Here is a 22,395-nt window from a genome sequence, read left to right on the forward strand (position 1 = left end):
CATACACACACACACACACACACCATGCTGGGTGAAACCCTCGCCACTGATGCAGCAAGACTATGGCACACACTCCACACATCAAGCATGTTTAAAAAACAAAAAGAACAAAATTGTGATACTTTTCCAGCAGCCCTCATCTCTCCCCTCACCCCCCCCCCCCCCTTTACCCCTTTACCCCAACAACAATCCCTGCTCCCCGGTAATATCCTGTCTGTGTGCCCAATCAAAGAGAATGAGAGCGGGTGACCTCACAGGAAGCGAACTGGGGGAGGGGGCCATGTGTAAGCCATGTGTTGAGTGCAGAAAACATGACCAAAAGAAGCGCACACCAGCTGTCACTATTCTTCTTTCCTGGCTGACAGCCAGTGTTTTGCATATAATACGGAGTCGTGCAGCGCCGCAACGCCATTTGGTCCAGCCGGCGAGAATTATTATGTGGCAACACTAGTGTCTGCATGGGAGCCCTGATACGCAAATCATGCCTCATTAAACAACTATCACACCATTACTTGACAACATGTGTGCAAAAAAAAAAAAATCAATAAGACACTAATTAGGAATAAATTCCTTCTCTCTCACTCATTACCCCCCCCCAAAAAAAATAAACCCCTTAATTTAACAGCCGTAGAATGAGAGAAAACAAAATTCTGCATACATGAATATAGGTCTTGTATCTGTAAAATATTGGTATACAAATGTACACAAATTGTGTGTGTGTGTGTATGTGTGTGTGTGTATGTGCATTTGTGTCTCTGTTGTATTCCTGTGATTTCCCTTAATTTTCTTTTCACACTCGCATCTTTATTTCATGAAGTGTAATATACCTTTTCCCATCTCCTCTCAAGTTTTTAGGCATGTCTTCAAAAATTCAGTAGTATGTGATGGCAAATTAAACCATGGATTGCCGTCTTTCATTGAATAACAAGTCTAAATATAATTCTTGGCACTCCATCAGCCGATTATCATCAGAGAAATATGAGACAGCACTTGTATGACTGATTCATATGGAAAAAGTAATTCTTATTCAGAAATGTCGCTTTAATATTCGTCTTATTACATTTAATGAAAATGATACTGTTTATCAAGAAATGTCAAAATATCTACCATCCCCATACAGCAAAGAGTCAAGTTCCATCCATGTTATGCAGACCTATGCATATCGCCAATTCCATGGACTACCACAAACTTGTGTACAGTATCTTACACAGCGCCCTCTTCAGGCAGGAAACTTAAAGGCCAGGACATCTGCTGCATGAACCTATTGCCCTAGCAGATCACAGGTGCGAGGGAGCTATTGCATAAGTTACCCCTTTTATCTGTAACAGCAAGCTCTAAGCCACACATTTTTAGAAGAAAGTTTCATTGTACACAGTTTGTGGTTACACTTGACACATTATTTTCATTAAAAGAAATTTGATGGAAATTGGTAAGGATTGGGGATGGCTACGACTGTAAGATATTGGAGCTATAAATATTTTTATATCAAATGTATTCTCCGTATACAGTCTATCAATTGAATGGCTTGAAGTCTTACTAGATATGGTCTGTAATCCCAAGAGTATCCTGTTAAACCAGATATTTTTTTTTTTTTTTTTTTTTTTTGCGGCATGAAACTTTCATGAATTTCGTGAGGAGCCAAGATTTACAGAAGTTTTTGTCTACACAATACATTGAACGCCTGAATGCCTGAAAAAGGCTGTCGACTTCACAAAAGCTGCATGCCACAAATACTTCTGGTTTTAGAGTACATGAAAGCCATAAGTAGTTTGGTTTCCCCTCCTCTTTCTAAAATCAAGTACTGGAGCGTCCCTTATTCAGTTTCTAAGAAAATATTCTAGGCAGTATTCCACAATTGTATTTCTGAAAAGATATCCTAACCAGTTTCCGTCATGTCTACTTTCACAATTCTAGTATTGAAACTTTGCATTTCCTGGTCAGAAGACGGAGTGCTTTCTGAGGTCACTTTATCCCCAACTAAGGAAGCTAAAATGTGTGGCGAGAAGTTGTGCTGAGACTCACCAAGATGCCTTCTTTACGACCATCAGGTGCCTTTTGAATGTGCAAACATATCCTGGTCTTGACTTTAACAAGGCACACACAAAGTTAGGGTTAGGGTTAGGATTAGGTTCAGGATTAGGATTAGGGTTAGGGTCAGGTGAAGGGTCCGGGGTAATTGCCCTAGACCAATTCTGACAAGTTGCCTTCTTGTCCTGGACAAGGGGCCTACACAAGGTGTCGTGAGTTGCCTTTTCATCCTGAACATGGCACCGAGACAAGCTGTAGGAAATATGCCTTCAAGTCTTTTTGTCCTGGAAAAGGCACTTCTTATGCAAGTACTAACTAGGGACTTCCTCAAAGAATGTGTATAAAGAAAATATTGTTTTGAACAGAGATGGTGACAAGAGAAGAAGATTGGTGAAAATTTGCACTAAAATGCTGATTTACTATGTATGATGTACTTTGGGATTGAGAAAGAAAGAAGGTTATGCAGTGGACACTCAATGGAACAAAGAAGGAAAGTATTAAACAATAAAAGAAATAGATTGGGTACATATTATTCATTAGAGATGTATAGAGAATATCTTTCCTTTGTTGTATCTTTCCATGCAATGTGAGCCAACACCTATATGTTTGTTCAGCTGTAAGGGGGTGTGAACAGAAACACAGTGAATTACAGTGTACAGCCCCTCTGTAGTGATCAAAGGTTAACAGAATTAAATCACGAAAACGATTTGATATCTTACTGTTATGATATTCATTACATATCAAATCTTATCTCACTGCAATAGCAAGTCAAGTGCAGCATTTTAATACTAAAATAACTTATTCTAAAATATTAGAATATTTTTTTTTTCACTCTTTCACTTTCAAGGTGGACAAATTACAATGTATTTCCATTATGACTTTGATACACATGCCATTCTGTTGCCAAGTGCCTTGTGTGCATGAAGTTCGATGGAACTTGACAGGGCTTCAGATGAGCAAGCCGCTCCTTTTTAATCACACCTCATACTTGTCACCACTGCCCACAGATTTTAATCTGCTGGCTCAATCTCCCTTCCCCGCCGCAGCAATATCCATTACGGCCGAGTTAGATCACCTTGCAAATTGGCCTGGACGGCACGTGCCATTCACATTCGGGACCGCGATCAAGCGCACCTCAATGTACTGGCGGGACATCTGCCCAAAGCATTCCCCACCCTCCTCAAAGTAATCTAGCTCCCTCTATTGCCCACTGCAATATAGCAGGTGCGAGTGAAGTCTTATGGGCCATAACGAAAGCCTCCTACAAGGGGTGTCTGTGCCCGAGTGGAAATGACATATTCCCCTCACTCAATTAATTTTGGAGCTTAATGGCAATTGCAAGCCCATGGACAGAACCTAGTCAGTGAGTCATAAGTCTCTTCTCTTGGGGGGGGGGGGGGGGGGGGGAGGTAGCGGTCATACATGAAGAAATTTCTTAATCACAGACCGTATTGTTGTAGGTATTCAGGTGAGGATGTACCTGGGGGTATCTGGACTTTGTTTACATGTCCACAGAATGAACAGGGAATACCACTGAATGTAATTACCAAGGATAGTAAAATGGCATTCATGAGACAAGAACTGAGCATATAATTAAGCAATGGCATTCTGAGCCAATTGAGTACATTTTATCAATGTAACGGGTAAAAAGTAATTGGTACAACTGAATTTTGTTTTATTTGCCTAATGATGCACTTAAAACAAACAAACACACAGACACACATAACACTGAAGTATCTAGTTGTTTGAGTATCACATATTAATCTATACCAAAGGCTCAGGTCAAAACAGGATGGCTGATTCGACAAATGAATTTGATTTACCCGTTGTACATATCACAAGCATACATAGTGACATCCATACAATCTTTATGTATGTTGCCCTTGCATGCCCACATTAGTTGATTCTCTATTGCAAGGTGGTATCAATATCAGATGATGGGGTTATGTCTCACATGCAGTGCAGTGCTATAGTTGACTGTTGTTGACCTGACCATTATTTTTGAGATGCCTTACTTCTTTGCAAACCTGGCATTTTGAAACTCTGAGAAGGGTTCACATTTAAACCCCTTTTTCACAGAGATCTTCTCTACGTAGGTTTATCACTTCCGGCTACGCACCAAAGTGTATCACACCGCAGTCCGATGAATCCGACTTGTGTTAGTCGACCATCAGGTCAGTGTCAGACAAGTCAGGCAATGATCCGCTGTGGTATGAGGCAAGATCGTCCGACGAGGATCACGCACAACATGTCTGACACTTACCTGATATTTGTCCAACCAAGTCGGATTCATCAGTCTGGACTGCAATCTGATACACTTCAGTGGGTGGCCGGAAGCAACAACCTTCGCTTCCAATGAGTGACCGATGAGAAAAAATCTCTGGAATAGGGGTACAACTGACTGTAAAGTCTCAACATGGAAGTATGTCAGGGCCTTAAATCCACTATCCAAGTCATATTTGGGATGATATACTGCATACATCAAATATTTCGTGAGGTTTTTATTTTCATGAATTTCACAAGTTGGGTGCTATTTGAGAATTTGGAATGAGCACTGTGCTAGGGCTTTCTATAGCTCAGTTGGTAGAGCACCAGGCTAGCATCTGGAGGTCTCGGGTTTGAATCCCGATGGAATCCTATTTTCTTCGCTCATTTTTCCACTAATAAATTTAGGAACAAGTGAAAATATGAACTCTGATCCCGACATGAACGTGACGTGAAAGCATACATTTCTCCATTCAGTCCTGTACTCCACAATCACAAATTTATCAACTCTCAAAATTGTTGGGAAGTCCCGATTCACCAAATCATTAGACTTGCTAAATGTATGCAGTATAAGTACAAGAACATGATTGTCTCATGGGGAGATTAAAAGCTTGCACAAGTTTTTCTTCACAAAAATACAACTAGCGCCGTAGCCTACCCTGCCGTCCAGACTGTACTCTTAAGAAAACAAGCGCCTCTCTGGTTCGCAATTCAGTATAGGCCGAGATTTTGCTTGGCAAAGCTCCAGCAAAGCATCTACAACATACTGTAGGTATCATGACGTGGATCACATTCTAATGGACAAGTGCTCTTCATATCTTCTTCCTACAGACACTGCGTGCAGCCCAAGAACAATGACAACCAAGCTTTTGTATCCTGGTACAGTTGTGAAACTACATGTCGCCTTAGTGGTGGTCATTTCCTTAACCTTCAGAGGTATTGTGTACTTTTCTTTATGACTACGAGAAAGGCTTTGCAACGTGCTATTGTGCATTGTTGCTTTACAAGGGTAATGGTCAACCTTTTTGTTACGTTTTCTGTGCTTGTTAAAAAAAAAAAAAAAAAGCTCAAGTGTTCCAAAGTTCTGATGCTTAAACAGCAAATTATGTTACACTTATATACATTGATACTGAAATTTCCTGCAAAAATGATAGTGGTTATGTACACAATTACTAGAAAAATAAAAACACACTAACACAATAATGGTCCGACAGAATCTCTTCAGATATGTCAGTTCATACCACCTCCAAACTGTCTTTTGGATGTGTAACATGAAAAAAGGAAAAGTGCATATAAGTCTGAATGAAATCAATTTAAATAATAACAGCAGACATGGCACATTATGTATACAAATAATCAATTGCTACGGTAGATACAGGGTTGACAAAATACATTAAATATCCCTACACATCTCCAATGTGTACAAGTCGAATGCATGCATAAATGAATTCTCATCTGTGCTGTATTGTGAAGAGAATATATAGGGCACAGCTACTGCATCAAATGTGAGTTAAATGCATTGTCCATGTGCACTTTCTGGAGCTATCGCCTGTGTATTGTATACAGTGGAGAGTGTCTCCTAGTGCTCTTTGGGACAGACTAGACACACTCTTGCGTCAAAGTCCTCTTTTACCCCTTCCCCCCCCCCCCCCCCCCCATTGCCAATCTCTCTACGTATTCTCAGCTCTTATTAATTCTTTCCTCTCTAACTGTCTGGTAGGAAGGAGGCTAAGTCCTGAGTTAAGGGCGACTCCTCCAAAAATAGAGGGCTGGTCAGACGCCACTCCTACTGTCACTTCCGCAGAAGGCCTCTGCTTTGCTTGTGGTTGCCGGTAGCAACAGAGATCTCTGACGGAGGATGTGCGTGCTCCTGGGCCCATTTTTGCAGCGTGTGCAAGCACACACATGAAAGTATGCGCTTTATAGGGTACAAGTCTATCTAGTCGATTTCAATGCTGTGTCAGTTTAGTATGTGTGGTTTGCATCACATGTCTGTGTGCAATATTCAGAATTTGTACTCAAGAGAGGCACTCTGACGGATCAAAACTCGGAAATGAGTCATACATTTCCTTTTTCTTTTTTCTTTTTTTTTTGTGTGGAAGAACATTCTTCATGAAGTAACACTCTCATTTGTACAGCAGCTAGTACAGAATAAATAATCTACAGTCCAATGGTCAAAAAGTTGTAGTCACATACTCTGAAAATTCTTCAAGGTCATAATTCAACATGCAGTTGTTGTTGTTGTTGCTGCTGCTGATGATACTGTTGTTGTTGTTGTTGTTGTTGATGTTGTTGATGTTGTTGTTAGTCATGGAATTTGACTTGTAGAGCCATCAATGCCTTTGCTAGGAGTGCTGGGGTGCTGGGGTGACAAGACCCTGTAATCTTAAATTTTTGGTGAAAATCACCTTTTCAAATTGAAAGATTTCAACATATTTCAACATATTTTGACAGGATAACAAGATCAGCAAGTGAATGCTGTTTTACATCAAGGTCCTGTACAATCTAACTATACAAATATAAAAATCATGTTACATAAATATAAGCATAAAAACCACTACAAACAAGCAATCACTACAGATAATCAGTCAAGTGATGTCCTGTCCAAATCCTGGCTTTCTTACCCCCAAAATGAAGCCACCAAAGCATGTCAAAGGAAAGGTTGCCATGTTTTTCCACTCTCCCGAATGCTAGACATTCTTAAAATACAAAGTTTGTCAACCCAACATTATATGATTTGATCCCAGTTGATACCATGTCATAATCATGCACATAGGATCTAAAGATGCATGGAGATTATTGGCACTGGTGTGACGGTCCACGACCAGTAAAAATCAGTGCTGGACCAGTTTTCTGTTTAAATTACTGAAGGCCATGATCGCAAATTTAACCACTCACAAAATTGTCAGTATTAAGTCCTGATTAAAAAAAAAAGGAAGAAAAAGTGACTTGCTGAAAATCAGACTCGCTAAAATAGTTATGGCACACAGGTTATTTGGAAATCTCTGTTGAGATAGAAGCAAAATACACAACAATAAAGCCGCCCACACATGACCAAGCTAACAGTGTTTCCTGATTTCTGGTTCCCCTGAACAAATGTCACTACACATGCAGGAAGTGATCATACTCCTTGAGACCTTAACTACTGCAAATGAGCATGGTATTTTACAGACATCTCTGGCCACCGCTCACACGACAGAACAACTTTTGATTCCCTCAAAAAATTGATAAGCAGGGGACAAAGTCTGTCTGGGAACAATTTTAAAGGTCTGTTCCAGATGTTATTGTGCCTTTAATGACCATGATATACACTGTAGAGACATTTGCTATGAGTTTCCTATATCTGTCAAACCTTCACAATGTCAATGACCAATAAACGTTCCCTTTCCAGATCTATGAAATGCAAGAAAGCAACTACGTTTGTAACTTCTCTTATGTTCACAACATACATTCTCAGTACAATGTTTTATAATAAAAAAAAAATGTGAGTGTTGTCTGTGTAACTAAGGATTCAAAGTTGCGTTTGTTCCAAAATTTATTTTTCATGTACAGTAATGTAATAAGATGCACTAGTATTTCCACACACATCATTTTCATTGTAATTGAAGGACAAGAAGAGCTTTGTAGCTTTTTTTCTTATACATGTATATTTTCTCAGTGACTGTTGATACATATTTGTCTGCTGATTTCTCACATTCCAAGGTAGCTTTGCACAGATTTGTTAATGTTGGCTGTCAGTTTAAATAGCCATACTGGTATTTGCAGTCCAGCGCACTCTCTCAGCATAGTGCTGTGACAATGACCACTGTGTAGATTGCCTTTAATAGCATGGACTCCATAAAAAACAAAGAGAGAAAAAGTGAATAAAACAAGAATAAACACTATTGCAATAGCATCATTATGGAGAGAGTATGTATAGATAGAAGGGGAAAAAAGAAATATAGACTTGACAGAATGGTAAAGATTGATCACTAGATGGCTGGTTGGATGATGGGTTCACTAGAAAGAAGAAAATAATGGTGTAGAGAAACATAATGACTATAGCATATTGAAATGAAACAAGTTAAATACAGTAGCTCAAACATGCACAAAATTGGGCTTCAAACACCAACTTGTCAAGCACAAATGCAACCTATATATTCATCATGACATTGATGATCTTCCACATCAGATGACGTCTCAACCATAATTTGTAAAATTGGGGAAATTTTAAAGATCTACTCACCACCCGTTCCATTTATATGTCCTGGTGCTGGAAGTGAAGTCCTTGCTCTTGATGGTGGCGGTGGTGGAGGCCCCCCTATTGATGGCGGGCGTTGCTTGTCCCTGGAGGGAGGGGGCGGGGGACTGCTTATCGATGCACCCGTTGATTGCCTGTTGGGTGGCGGAGGTGGAGGGGCCCGTGATGACGAGGGCAGTGGTGGCGGCGCAGAGGGGGCCGCTGAAGAAGGTCTGCCCCCCACAGGATTCCTCTGGGGTGGGGGTGGAGGGGGTCCACCGGGCCTTGGACTGTCTCGCGGGGGTGGGGGCGGTCGAGATACAGGGGGCGCTCTGCTAGGCGGAGGTGGCGGTGGACCTGCACTGGGACCATTATGTAATTTGTGATCACTCCTTCCAGGAGGGGGCGGAGGGGGTGCAGAGGCCCTCCCCACATCTCTCCTTGGGGTTGGAGGTGCTCTGCTGTTGGTAGTCATTTTAGGGATTGTGTTTGTAGGAGGGGGCGGGGGGAGATTCGTGTTCGAGGGTTTCGACGTGGCTATCGAAGGGGGTGGAGGGGGGAAACTCTGTGACGGTGGTCTGGGTCTGGTATTTGCTGGTCGCGGAGGTGGAGGTGCTCGGTCACTGTGACCATTACTACCTCTACTGGGCCTACTTGCCAGCGAGTTGTGAGAGTTCTGTGATGGGGGTCCAGGCACAGGTCGTGACCCCGGATGACTTGGTAAAGGTCGTGAACCTTGTGTAGGGGGGTTGCTACTGTGGCCACCACCTAAGTTGCTTCTGGGCACATTGGGTGAAGTAGGAGGACCTCTGCTGCTGTGATTGATATGATTTGACGAGGGTGCAGGTACTGAAGGTGCACTTGATGTGGCTACAGAGAGAATATAATGGAAGCAAGGATTATAGTACCACCACCACCTTGATTGAGAAATCCCCATGTGGGTACTCCTTGTTTAACAAACTGGCTAATGCGACTTTTTCCTTTATTTCAGCTGCACATTAATGTTTTCCTCTTGTCAAGAGAATATCGGGATATTCTTCGGGAACTCACTGAAGTCATTTCACGGCTGAACATGTTTCCTTAGATTTTCTTTCAAAATTTGTGAAACTCTAAACAGACATGCAGTTTTGTTTGTCTTTTTTTTTCTTTGAGGAATACATTGGATGTATAAAGTACATGTATGTTCAATTCACACAGTGACAATTACAGAACAGTGACACCTACACTATCCCTTCACAACAACTGCCATCCTAATATATCAAAATTCTTGTAATGCAGAGAAAGAATTCTATGCATTTTTAACTTCCTTCACATGGTAACATACTGTTTTTGGTGGAGAAGAGAACAATTTTGGCACAAAGACTGAAATAATTTGATTAGAAAGGGTCAGGTCTATCAGAGTCACTTTTTTCACTTTCTTCATAACTTTCATGTGTAAAAGAAGTCAGGGGTATTCCTTGTGCATATCTGGGTTGTGCAGCAGATACATATCATGTGTTTCGCTGGAATGTGATATACAGAGCTCTCTGTTATATAAACTATCAAGTGGTGGATACATGTAGGGTATATATAATGCACTTTGATATGGTTCCAGGAACAGAACCAGTATTCTGCAGATAATCATTTCTCATGGGGATAGAATGCCAAGCAGTACACAAAGTGAAAAGTATATAAGTGACAGCGTGGTCCAAACATTTCATCTTTTTCACAAAGTACAGGTTTCATACAATAGTTGATGCAATTTACTACTCTGCTGTTTAACATGTCACACATAAACTCCCTATGAACATGTACAGGACTGTTCACAGGCAAGATTTATTGTTATGTTCATTGCTATCTATTGCAATATAACAAGTTCCGTCTAGAAAAAAATTGCCTGTCTATTTAACAGACTTTGAAAAGGAGAGCAAGCGACACAAGGTTGGACTTTCAACTCTTTTCAGTCAGCTTGCTAGTGTCGGTGCAAAGTATATAATAGGCAAATAAAGCAAAGACACAATTGATAGCCCATTCTGGTTAGCATTCACATTTCGTGCATGAATGTAACACCACTCCGGGATTTCCCCGACCTCTCTAAGCTCTACAAAGCATACATGTGAATAACATACGCCTTTTCTTATTTGATTAAGCATAATTCCATCTTTTCCCCTAGAAAAAAAGTGTTCCCTGATGCGACAAAACTTGGACTTATTTGTTTTGAGGTTTACCTTTGCCACTCTCTGTTGAGACAGGAAAAAAAAAGGGGGGGGGGAGAAGAAACAAATACCTTTCAGCAAATGTTAAGACAATGCAGTATGTCACAACCCTTGGCTTTTTGTATCTTTACTGAAAATGAGCTCTCAACTACAATATCACTGTTGGAATAACAAATTCTGTTCAACCATGCGTGCACTGGCAGATTTCTAACCATCCAAACTTCCGTAAATGAGTTTGTACAGTATCACATGGCAGCCGTTTTATCAAAAACTGAGACACTCCTTGTGATGTTCCCATCATATACTTGGACACCAAATGGCCATGAATGTTCTTCCCATTGGTTTGCTTTGAGAGGAACTGACTTCCCTCTCTATAATGAAGACAAGCTTAAATCTATTAGAATTAATGAATTCTTGCGTTGGGTTGTTTTTATTGCAATTGATTGACAATTTACCCTTCATCGACATGAATAAGCTCGGATTATTCAGTGTTGTAGCAGTAGCAGCCATGATAAAAAATCATGGGCATATCCAACCCAAGTATGTATGCCCATGTGTTTTCTATCATGGCTACTACTTCGATACTGAATAATTTTGTGTCGATGAAGGGAAATTTGTAAATCACTTGCAAAAAAACAAAACAAAACAAAACAAAAAACAAAACAAATACATAACTCTCATAGCCATAAAAGAGTCATTAATGTTTCTTTTAAAATACTACCAAATGTGAAAAAAAAACCTGACCCAACAAATGTTATTTCATGTTAAAAGCAAATGATCAACTTTTTGTAATGCCCATAAGATCGTAAATGTGATGGCAAACTTGATAATCAAACAAGACAAAACTTTAATCAGAGGCCCTGGACTGACAATGTAAACAACTCTGGATCTGAAGGAAAACTGAAAGAAACACAGCACAAAGATTCTTTCTCATTTAACTTCTCTTATCTCTGTGTTTAACAAAACAAAAAGAAAAAAGTGCAATGTTTGCTTGGATCAGGAAGTACAGACCAAAATATTAGCCACATTGATTTATAATTTCAGAAACCTGGGCCATGCAACTGAAACATACATCTCTCTTTGACATCGGTCTGCAGTATTTCCCTCATACATAACCCCCAACAGCCTTTTCATTCACTCATGTTATAGGGACGATGACTACAGAAAGTGTACATGTCTATATTTATTGCACTATCAATATATGCAAACGATCACGTCACTTCTTCTTTATGAACCTTATGTGTGTTCCATGATATGCGACCGTGCCTCACAAAATCTCTCAAGACTCATCTGATAAGGTTTGTTTGTTTGTTTGTTTGTTTTTTTCCCCAACCAAAGAATATATGAGACTGTCAGCTTGCAAATGACATTATGGGCACTAAATCGGGCATCATTCAGTGCCTAGGCAAATTCCTGTATTCATTTTCAAGACAATAAAGTACCTTGTGCCCTTGTTTCTACATGCTGTAACTCATCAAAATTGGAGATTCCACACCAACCAAAATAAATTATGGAAATTGAACATGCAGGAATGATACTTTTGAAAAAAAAAAAATCAATACTACTACTATTACTACTCCTCCTCCTCCTCCTCCTCCTACTACTACTACTACTACTATTATTATTACTACTATTCCAATTACTACTACTACCACTACTACTACTACTACTACTACTACTACTACTACTACTACTACTACTACTACTACTACTACTACTACTACTACTACTACTACTACTACTACCACTACTTCTACTACTACTACTCCTCACAAGACTTAAAAAAAAAATACCTACAAATACTCACCTCCACTTCCCGGCCTCATTCCAGTTGACTTTAGTTTGGGCATCCCACCTGCAAAAAGGCCTCCTAATCCTCCTCCGCCTCCTCCACCAAATCCTCCTCCTCCTCCTCCTCCTCCTCCACCCCCTCGTCCTCCTCCTCCTCCTCCTCCTCCTCCTCCTCCACTAGGCTTTGATGGACCTAGAGCAAAGAATCAACAGAAAGGAAGCAAGAAATGAAGGAATCTTCACAAAAATTCAGTTGGATTTCATGTGATCAGAGCAACATCAACCGGAACATATTTTCATATCTTTTGCTGTATCTAAAAGTCAATGTCATATTTTCCCTGTTCTACAAGAAATATGGCCCTTTCATGTATTCCAAATGTTCAATGTGACTGACATGTTGTTTGCTGTTTGCTTGTTTTGTATTAGATACACGGTTTGACAGAAGTTGGTATGAAATGCTGAGCGCAAAGTAAAAAGTAATTACTATATTTCATTTTAAACTGAGGTCCAAGAGTTTTCAACACTTAAATCAGTAACAGCATATGGTTCCATGTGTATCTGAGTATGATAAAACTAGAAGCCAGAAAAGAGAGCATTCACGAAGAAATCAGATCGGAAAAGTTACCCATGCTCATGACCTATAAGACCTCAAATAGCATTTGCATATAGAACTCAGCATCAAGCAAATGAATGAAAACATGTTTTAATAAAGCAGCTGAGCAGAGTGATTACAGGTGCCTCAAGAATCAATAGTTTCATTAAAATTACTCTTTCCTTGTACATGTAAAATGTCATGTCTCTTTTCATGAGGGGACTATATCACGAAGATCATTATCCAGTTTACTCTGTGACCAATGTTGCCCCTACCCAATGTTGCCCCTACCCCTGAATGCTTGAAAACTATGGACATGTTCTACAGGTGGGCTGCATCACGTTTACCCAATTGTGGAGTACTGCGGTCGTTCGTGACGGTCTTCTTCAGCTTCATGCCCTTGTGGATGTCAGTCAGCAACGCCCCCCTGCCCTTCGCCTCATTCTTGGAGAGCTTGGGCGGGGTGGTGTTGGCCTGGCTCAGTGTGGGCGGGGGAGGCGGCCCCGGCGGGGGTGGGGGTGGTGGGGGCATTGTGGGAGGACGTTGACCGGCTGATCAGTTCCTCTCTCACTCGCTCACGCTCTCTTCTGCTTTCTCCAGGTTCCGTCGTCGTCTTTCTATCTCCGTCCCTCTTGTCTCTCTCGCTCTCCTGCAGGCTGCTTCCTTCAAACTGAAGACGAGACTCCACTCAGCATCCAGGATGAATTATCTGCATACAGGAAGAAAACACACGTGTGACAGTTTAACGGACGATTGAGAACCACATGTCCCCAACGCCATGGCAACGCAGATGCTGATGATACGCTCCTATCACACCAACTTTCCTGTGGTGTTACTCAGAGGCATTGAAGTCAATTATTCCAACTGGTATTTATACTATTAAGTACACAAAACATACATGAATTTGAAGCAAGGATGATTTACTACTCTCACTACAGTAAGTCCTTCGAATCAATGTCGTATGACTGCTATCTTGCAGATCTGCATGGCACATTCAAAATGAGTCACAGAAATACTGTGCTTGAAGATTCACTGATATCATATGAATTGATTCTGATAATGAAAAGGAAAGTGACCCCTATTCAATTGAGCACTAAACAAGAGTGCAGGTGCTTAGCACTGATACCTTACAGAATGTTGTTAAACCTAAAACAAAGATTCAAACAAATGGAAAATGAACAACAGAAACAAAAGCCAATTGGGCTGAGATGGATTCAGATTATCAGTCTACACATAAGGTCTGATTTTTTTATTCAAAGAACACAAACAGAAAACAGACAACAACATGCTAAATAATGTGTCTTTGCAGTGTAGTTGCAGCATATACTAGAAATGGCCTGAAGAGTTAATGTGGGGGGGGGGGGATTATGGATTACAAAACAGCTTACAGATGGTGAGTAGAAATCAAGACAGTGTTGCCATTAAGGATAATAGTCCAATATCACAAATGTGCATCTTCTTCAACTCAAAAAACAGTCCGCTTGAGAAATCAGTCCGAAGTTGATGCACGCGCACTTTGCATCTTACTCGGCTCACTCAGCCACAGAACTCAACGTTAAGTTCTGTGTGTGGGCTCAGGTGCGAGGTTCGCATGATGGGATCAAGAAAATTTCGGGGTGATGGATACCCAACCGAAATAATGTGCTAATTCACAAATTTGCATGCTATTTCACAAACTACACCAAGATTTTTGGGAAAATTTTCCCCAAAACAGAGTGCACTATATGCGTCTTCACTGCACAAATAGCGGGTTGACATTGGGCTCATTTCCTAACCACAAAATAGCGCACTATATTGAAACTTCAGTCTGATGAAGACAGACCTAAAGAACCCTAGTATGACTTTCTCTCCACTTCAGAACTTTACAGACAGTTGTAAGACAAGTGACATTACAAGCCTATGAATTACTACTATCAGTTTGAAGAGACTCGAGTTTGTCGTATATCATGAGCTGCACTATAAACCTTTCTCTGTACTATTGCAATGTAAAGTTCATCGTCTGTGCTCTTAAGAAGGAAACTCGGCAATGCACATACCAGCTGCACTAGCTAGCTGCCGAAAACAAACAAAAAACCAACCAATGACCCAACACAACCAGGAAGTGTCGTATCGCACTCACTGGTGCCCAGTCGTATGGCTTTGTGACAATGCATGTTACATCCCTGAGGCTTTGGAGCACTGTACAGCCACTTCGATGCTATCTCTACTTTATGATTGCAGTATTTCAATCTAGTACGATGTCCACTCAAGAACCCCTCGCTGTATTGCTTGTGCTATCTGGTATGCGGCAAATACGCTATTGCATAGCTGCCACTAAACACTTTCAATGGTTATAAATTGACATTCACGAATTATCTTGGCCCACCCACAACATGCACGATGATAAATCTGACATACTTTGTGATGTGTATACCAGGCAACAAAGACACAATGTACACTGTATGAATGAGAAACAGGATATCAACAGCACATCAACATGCAAAGTCCATATCCCTGTAAAATATGAATACAAACATGTGTACAATGCATGATCCATTGTTATGTGTTCATAATCATTTCAAATGTGCATTGACAATTCCTTTTAGTATTCCAAGAACACATTGACATAACATAATTATGCAAACAGACTGCCACATTCAGTTATCATACTGTGAGCCTGAAACAGTATTGGAGCAAAGGTCAACTGTTACACAAACAGATCCCAGTCACAAAGAGTACAGTATATCTACAAGGTGTAATTATAAGTAAATATCTCCCATTGCATACATAAATTGTATTGATAGCAAATAACGTCTGGGAGAATAATAGGTTAACACAGAAGGTAATATCCACAGTGACACAAGGTCATCGTCTTGCTTTGAATACTGCAAAGAAAGGTCTACAATCTTCTCATCGCTGGCAGTTTTATTGTGTCATTATCAAAGCCTTTTTGTGCTTTGAGTGCCGGCTAACACAGAAACCCCCATAGCATTGTACACACTGTCCAAAGCTCTTGGCACAGAGAGGGTTAAGTCCTAGTCACATATAAACACAGATCATCAAGGACCTACAGGATGATCCAGGGAGTTCCCGGATAGTTTCGTCCTGGATGGAGCATCGACGAGCGTTGATGACCCTACACACGGTAGCTACACGGACAAGGCCAGAACAACACGGCATCTTAACAGCGCTTACACAGACCAACACGACAGGTACGTGGTGGCCACATCTCGGATTGCTCTGCCAACACAGCAGTTCCCAGATGACACCAGATGTTTTTGAACTCCAAAAGTTGCCGTGTTGGCCTCCCGGATGTCCAAGGATGCCCAAGGCATCAACATGGATCTCTCCCGGATCACCCCGGATGAGATCCGGAGTGATCAGGCATGTCTACATTGTATGTGACTGGGGCTTTAAAGAGCTTACAGGCACTCTAATATACACAGGATGCATAAAAGCCAAGTATCAGTTTCTGGGTATAACTTGAATGATTTGATATAAATGTAGAAACCCAAGTTGAATCTTAAATGATTTGTTTTACAAGGTTGATAATGCAGCAATGAATGATTAGATACAAACTGTACATTTGTCAGCAAGCAACCACAAGAGTGATGGCTCTGCATCCCCTCAGAAGGACTAGGAAACAAGCATAAGGTCCTAAGCTGAGGGGCACAACTGGCGCTGCCAGGGGACTTGAACCAGTGACCTCACGACTGACAGTTTGTGTACTTATTCACTGGGCCACAGCAGCTCCTAAACTGGAATTCCATTGATTAATGTACGTCTCCCCAGCACCCCCCCCCCTACTATTTAAAAAAAAGGCAACATCACACACACCTGACTTGTACCTGACAAAGCTCAGCGGTAGCGAGCGAAACGTCATATACCTCACAATTTTTTTTTCTCCACGAGACAAAAGATTATTTGTACCCCATCGTCTTAGAACTCACAGCGATGGTCAATATCTATAAGTATCACACACACTCTGTTATTGAAACTACATGTACAAGACTGCGACAATCTCTTTGCATCCTTTCTCATCCTCCGAGAGGACCTTTCCTACCTTGGATATCCTGGTATGATTTACACCTGTAATAGGTGATCAAATGTTGGCATGAGAGAATCAAAACTATGGAAATCGTCCCCCTTCACATACTTTCCACTATACAGACTCCTCAAAGAGCTATGTACGCACAGCTGGGGCACTTAATGACGCGAAACCAGCGTGATGAGGACTTCTCTGCTCCTCGCCAGCTCTCGTACGCATCACGCATCTGCCCTGGGCCAAAAAATATCCAGCCGGAGATTCCAAGGTACGACGGGGCAGTCTTCCAGCTTTTTGCGGCAGATGCAATCCAAGGTGGGTATGACCACACTGACTTTGGCAAAAAAGGAAGTATACAAGACTGGGTCAACTGCTGCAGTGGCAGGGAGGGAATGGCATTTGTCTATATGCGGTCGTAACGAGTATAGGGGCATACGCAGAGGACAATAGGGATGTGTTCGTTGAGTGCCGGTAGCACCAACCCAGAGGAAGGAACTAGAGGAACCAGCTCCACCGGTCATTTCCGTCATTCCTGGTCCAACCGCCAGGACCCGCAGTGACAGACCCCCCACGTAATTACAGTGGCAGGAATGTTATGTACATAATCAGCTATCACGACCCCTTTTTTATCGATCCAACCAGAACCACTGCTAAAAGCAGCCTCTGATTAATATCCCAACCACAAATCACTCCATCATTGTGCTCTGTCATATGTGTTAAGAATACACATTCCATGAGCTTTGCACTATCACTATATACGAACTATGTGCGTGTATTTACCACTGTCACGGAAGAGGCTATATTTCAATTCATACGTTTACAAAACAAATCAATTTCATGGCAACAACATCAAAAGAGAATTCAACCGTACTTGCAATGGTGCCTGTTTCTTTTGTTGGCAGGATGTGTTTTATCCTTCTTTTTTTTTCTCCTTTTTTTTTTGGGGGGGGGGTAAGAATTTTACCTGTTGAGCAAGTACTTGTACGATATTGATATAGTAGAAATGAGTATGCATGTCCACCCACCTTAAATTTTCATCCAGCTGGAAGTTACTTTATGGGCTTAGAAGTTCATTAATGACTGCAATTTGCTGTGTCACATGATTTACAAGGAAATGAGGGTAGGCACGCAAAATTAATGTACAATTAGGTATGAAGTTAGCTTAATGTGTGTTTAGGTTTCACTAAAAGCGACATACATGTAATCTCCTTGATTGAAATGCATCATTGCATATCATAGGTAGTTAGTGTATACATATTTCACACTTTATCAAGTGTTTTATGAAGCAGAAGATGCATGCATTACAACCAATACTTGTAAGGCACCAGTAACTGCCAACAGATTTTTCTTTAAAAACAATACAACACAACACAAAACAAAACACTAACAACTGTCCATTTCACACTAACACTTAATGCACGATGCATTTTTGTTTGCCTTCTCATCCATTAATAAAAACAGTTACTCACAAAGATAACATGAACAGATGTATAAGTATGTAATGTCATGCCCCTTAAAAAATTGAACTGACTTCATGTTAGTTTGCAATGGCCTCATTGATACAAAACAAAAATATTGTTACATCATGTCATTTGTCGATGTCTACAAAACAAACCTATATTGTAAATATTGTTGTAAGCAGAGACATCCTGTTGCTGCTACAGGTAACTACATAACTCGTTAGAAAAAAAAAAATGTAGGTGGTGCAAAGGAAATGCACTTTATTTTGGCATACCATACCACAGGATAGAAATGCTGAGAGATCATAATCAGTTGCTGTGCAAGTTATCCTGGCATTATACAGTACATATAGCACACTACAGTCTGCATTCCGCTGTACTGGGTTCTGCCACACACCTGCGGAATGCGAATGGGTGTCATTTGTTTGCTCAGTCCTATGACTAACTAGCCGATAAGTTTGGCCCCGTCTGATAGCAAACCAAGAACAAACCTATAACTCCAACCATATAACTAATCTCCAACCCTGGGATATCAAGCAAGCAGTGTCCAGTTGGTGACATTTTGTCTGTACATACATGCAGAAAAGGTTCAGGAAATACCATGTAAGCTTTTCCATCTGCAAATGGAAAGCGTTCAAGTAAAGGAGAGCAACAACAACAAAGTGTCTACATTACTTTAATTTTTTCTGTAGTTGTCACTAAACTGACAAATATAATTCATGTAATATCATCATTAATATTGCTACCTTTATTTTCTTTCCAAGAGCTGAACATGTTCGTTTTCATTAACCAACCCCTTACTAGATAATCATGCTTCTTGCCAAAGTGAAGATATAACAAGTTTCATCTAATAACTTCACAGTCAGTCAGTCAAATAAGACTATTTTTGGCACACTTTGAATTTGGGTATCCTGTACATGGTGCAAAATGGGCAAAATAAAATTCAAGCACTGCTAAACATTTCTCATATTGTGTGTATGTGACAACACAAAAAGCAAACTTTAGGAATTCTATCACATCATAATCATCCCTTGTATCCCATCATGTATATGTGACACGTGAGACTGGGAATAACAAGGATCAAATAATTATGCTAAGATAAACAAAATATGGAAAATCCCAACCGGAGTGCTAAACTTCAAATGAGTCGTTTGGAACAATTAAATGGCATCTTACAGGCACTTCACGAAGGTAACCTCGAAGAATAATCTTTCACTCTTCCTCGCACCATGAACACAGACATTCATGTACTGCAAGCAACTCATTCCAAATAATTTGTATAGGTTTAGGTTTCATACAAACTTCCGTAAACATATTTTGCGGACTGAGCTCAAGGTTCAGCAGTGTGTTGAGTACAAAGGTTCAAACAATTACAAGTTGTATGTCCTTCACTCTCAAGTCAACTTGAAAAGATAATTTACTGCATATAATCATGCCATTTATTTTGTGAAACGGGACTTGCAAGACAATGTCAGGAATGACAGAACACATGATTGAGAAGCAAAGAGATGGAATGAGCTATCAGTATTATCCTTTATTAGGACAAAGGTTGGTTATTTTACGTCTTAGACTACGTACAGTTGTACAGTGCATATTTGTCTTTAATACAGGAGGCATTTTTTGAATTGTTAATTTCATCATAAATGAATACTTAATGTACCTGTTTGAAATTTAAATACTATTCTACGAGGAAGGCGAAGGAAGAGACTATGATCCATAAATGAGCAAAAATAGCTATTAATATGCATCACACAACCTGCAGTCTCTTTCGAGACTTCTGAAAAGAAATTTACTGTGTATGCCAATTGCACGTACAATTGTATTTCACAAATTGGACTTGTACAAGAGTAAGAACGACTGAACTGATGATTAGGAGCAAAGTGATGGAATGAAAATATTAAAGTATTATCCTTCCAGAGGAGAAGGGTTGATTATTTCCCACCTTGGACTATGAAATTAGTACACAATGCATAGTTTTGTGTTTCAATATCTTTTGTGAGATGTCAATATCACAGATCATTCAAATCATAAACCTGCAATGAAATGTACCACAAATGAAGATTTTTTTTTTCTTCTACCTTTTACTGATTACTATCAATGTGTATAAAAAATGTACATTGTTGAAATCAGGAGGCTCATTTCTACATATATACCTGATTACCGAACAAGGTAAAATAATTTACAGTTCGACCTCGATTATCCGGCCATGTCGGGACCGGCGCTCATCCGGATAAGTGAACTGGCCGGATATGGGAGACACAATTTTAATGTATATAGCTGCCGTCCAAGCTGCCGTCCCACTAGTGCACTGGCAGCTAGGTAGCGTACCCCGCAGCGGTGGTGTAATCTACGCTAGCCTGCGCAGAATTGTAGTCCCTTCTTCACAAAAATAAAGTATATTGTGAAAATCACACATGTTTTACCTCTTTAGATATTGAGAAACCTCTCATGCACGTCTTATGAAATTAGTGAAATAGATCCATGAAAAGATGCTAAAGTCACTGTTTTTTCTCAATTTTTGGATGAAAAAAAAAAAGTCCTTCACTGTGTGAACGCATCCAGATAATAGAGATTTCGGGATAAACGGAGGCCGGATAATCGAGGTCGAACTGTATGTTTAATAATACTGAAAATTCCTGAATTGAATACTGTATACGCCATGTATTTTGTGAGGCTTGAATTTGCTATTTGCACATTAACATACAAAAATATTAACTCTTATCCTGTACATTTGTCCGTAAATTGCTGTACTCCACGATTGCAAATTTAACCATTCGTGAAATTGTCGAGAAATCCTGTTTTGCACAAAATTAGACTCACTTTCAATATGGTGTATAAAGTGCTTGAATTACATTCATTAACCTGGATGTGGACCACAGAGGATGCTATACCATGTTGTATTATCTACAGGATTATGAATTTACAATTACTACGAGATGGAATAGGTTCTGCATGAAGCGCATACAGAGCTGTCGGCAGTAAAATAATGTCTAATACTAGTACTCAATCAAGGCAAACCACTTGATCACTTGCTGCTATTTAATTCCTTGTTAGGTCCAAGTACCCACAGACTATTCTGAAGGTAAAGATCTACTGTATTAGGTCGGCTCCATGCTGAATACTGTCGAGTTCAGTAGCTTTTGTGTATACTTGTCTCAACAAAATTGAATAACATAGAGCTATAAAGTTCTTTGTTATCTGTCTTGGAATTACACACATACATGTACTTGTACACAAACATATAAAACATACATAAGATAACGTAGATTGCAATGACTTGTGATGAATGCTGGATGTTGACTGTCTACACAGTAAAAATCATTGCAAATACAGTGATCATTGTACACTTTGTATGTTGGAGTCTCCGTGCAACTTGACCAGCTACAATGCTTTATGTGTAAAAGTATGTATGTACATATGTAGCTCAATTTGAAAGATGATTAATGGACTGCAATCTGACTGTACTTGCCTTCACAACCTATGCATGTTTTGATATATGTAATCTATTATATATGGTTATCATTAGCCACAAACAAGAGGGCTAAAATAGATAATACAACCCGTTATTATATCCTTGTTTGAAATGCCTGATTACACAGCACTCCCCTGTAAAGACCTTCAAACTTTGTATGAAAAAGAGTGCAAACATGGACTTACAGCAACATGGGACTTGTTTCAAGTCAGGTACGCTGTAGTACTTCTGTGTAAAATATTGGGTCATTCTCCAAACTACTTACATACTGCACATTATACACTTCCTCCTTTTGGCTCGGTGTGAAAGAAGGAGCTGAAATCTACAAGGAGATTCTTCTTGTTCTTAT

The 22,395-nt window shown here is 40.1% G+C and overlaps 1 protein-coding gene across 2 annotated transcripts in view; it reads right to left on the reverse strand.

Annotated features, from left to right (window-relative positions):
* The window catches only part of LOC140243820 (uncharacterized), a 61,429-nt gene that overhangs the window by 15,720 nt on the left and 23,314 nt on the right, over nt 1-22,395 (reverse strand). For both annotated transcript variants that reach the window (XM_072323486.1, XM_072323487.1), the window contains exons 2-4: nt 13,438-13,799; nt 12,515-12,691; nt 8,519-9,382 (exon numbers count right to left, since the gene is read on the reverse strand). In XM_072323486.1, the coding sequence (XP_072179587.1) occupies nt 8,519-9,382; nt 12,515-12,691; nt 13,438-13,621 (1,225 nt within the window). In that variant the 5' untranslated portion in view covers nt 13,622-13,799. The remainder of the gene's footprint in view (nt 1-8,518; nt 9,383-12,514; nt 12,692-13,437; nt 13,800-22,395) is intronic.

This window comes from Diadema setosum, chromosome 20 (genome assembly GCF_964275005.1).
Source record: "Diadema setosum chromosome 20, eeDiaSeto1, whole genome shotgun sequence".
In the NCBI taxonomy this organism is placed as follows: domain Eukaryota; kingdom Metazoa; phylum Echinodermata; class Echinoidea; order Diadematoida; family Diadematidae; genus Diadema; species Diadema setosum.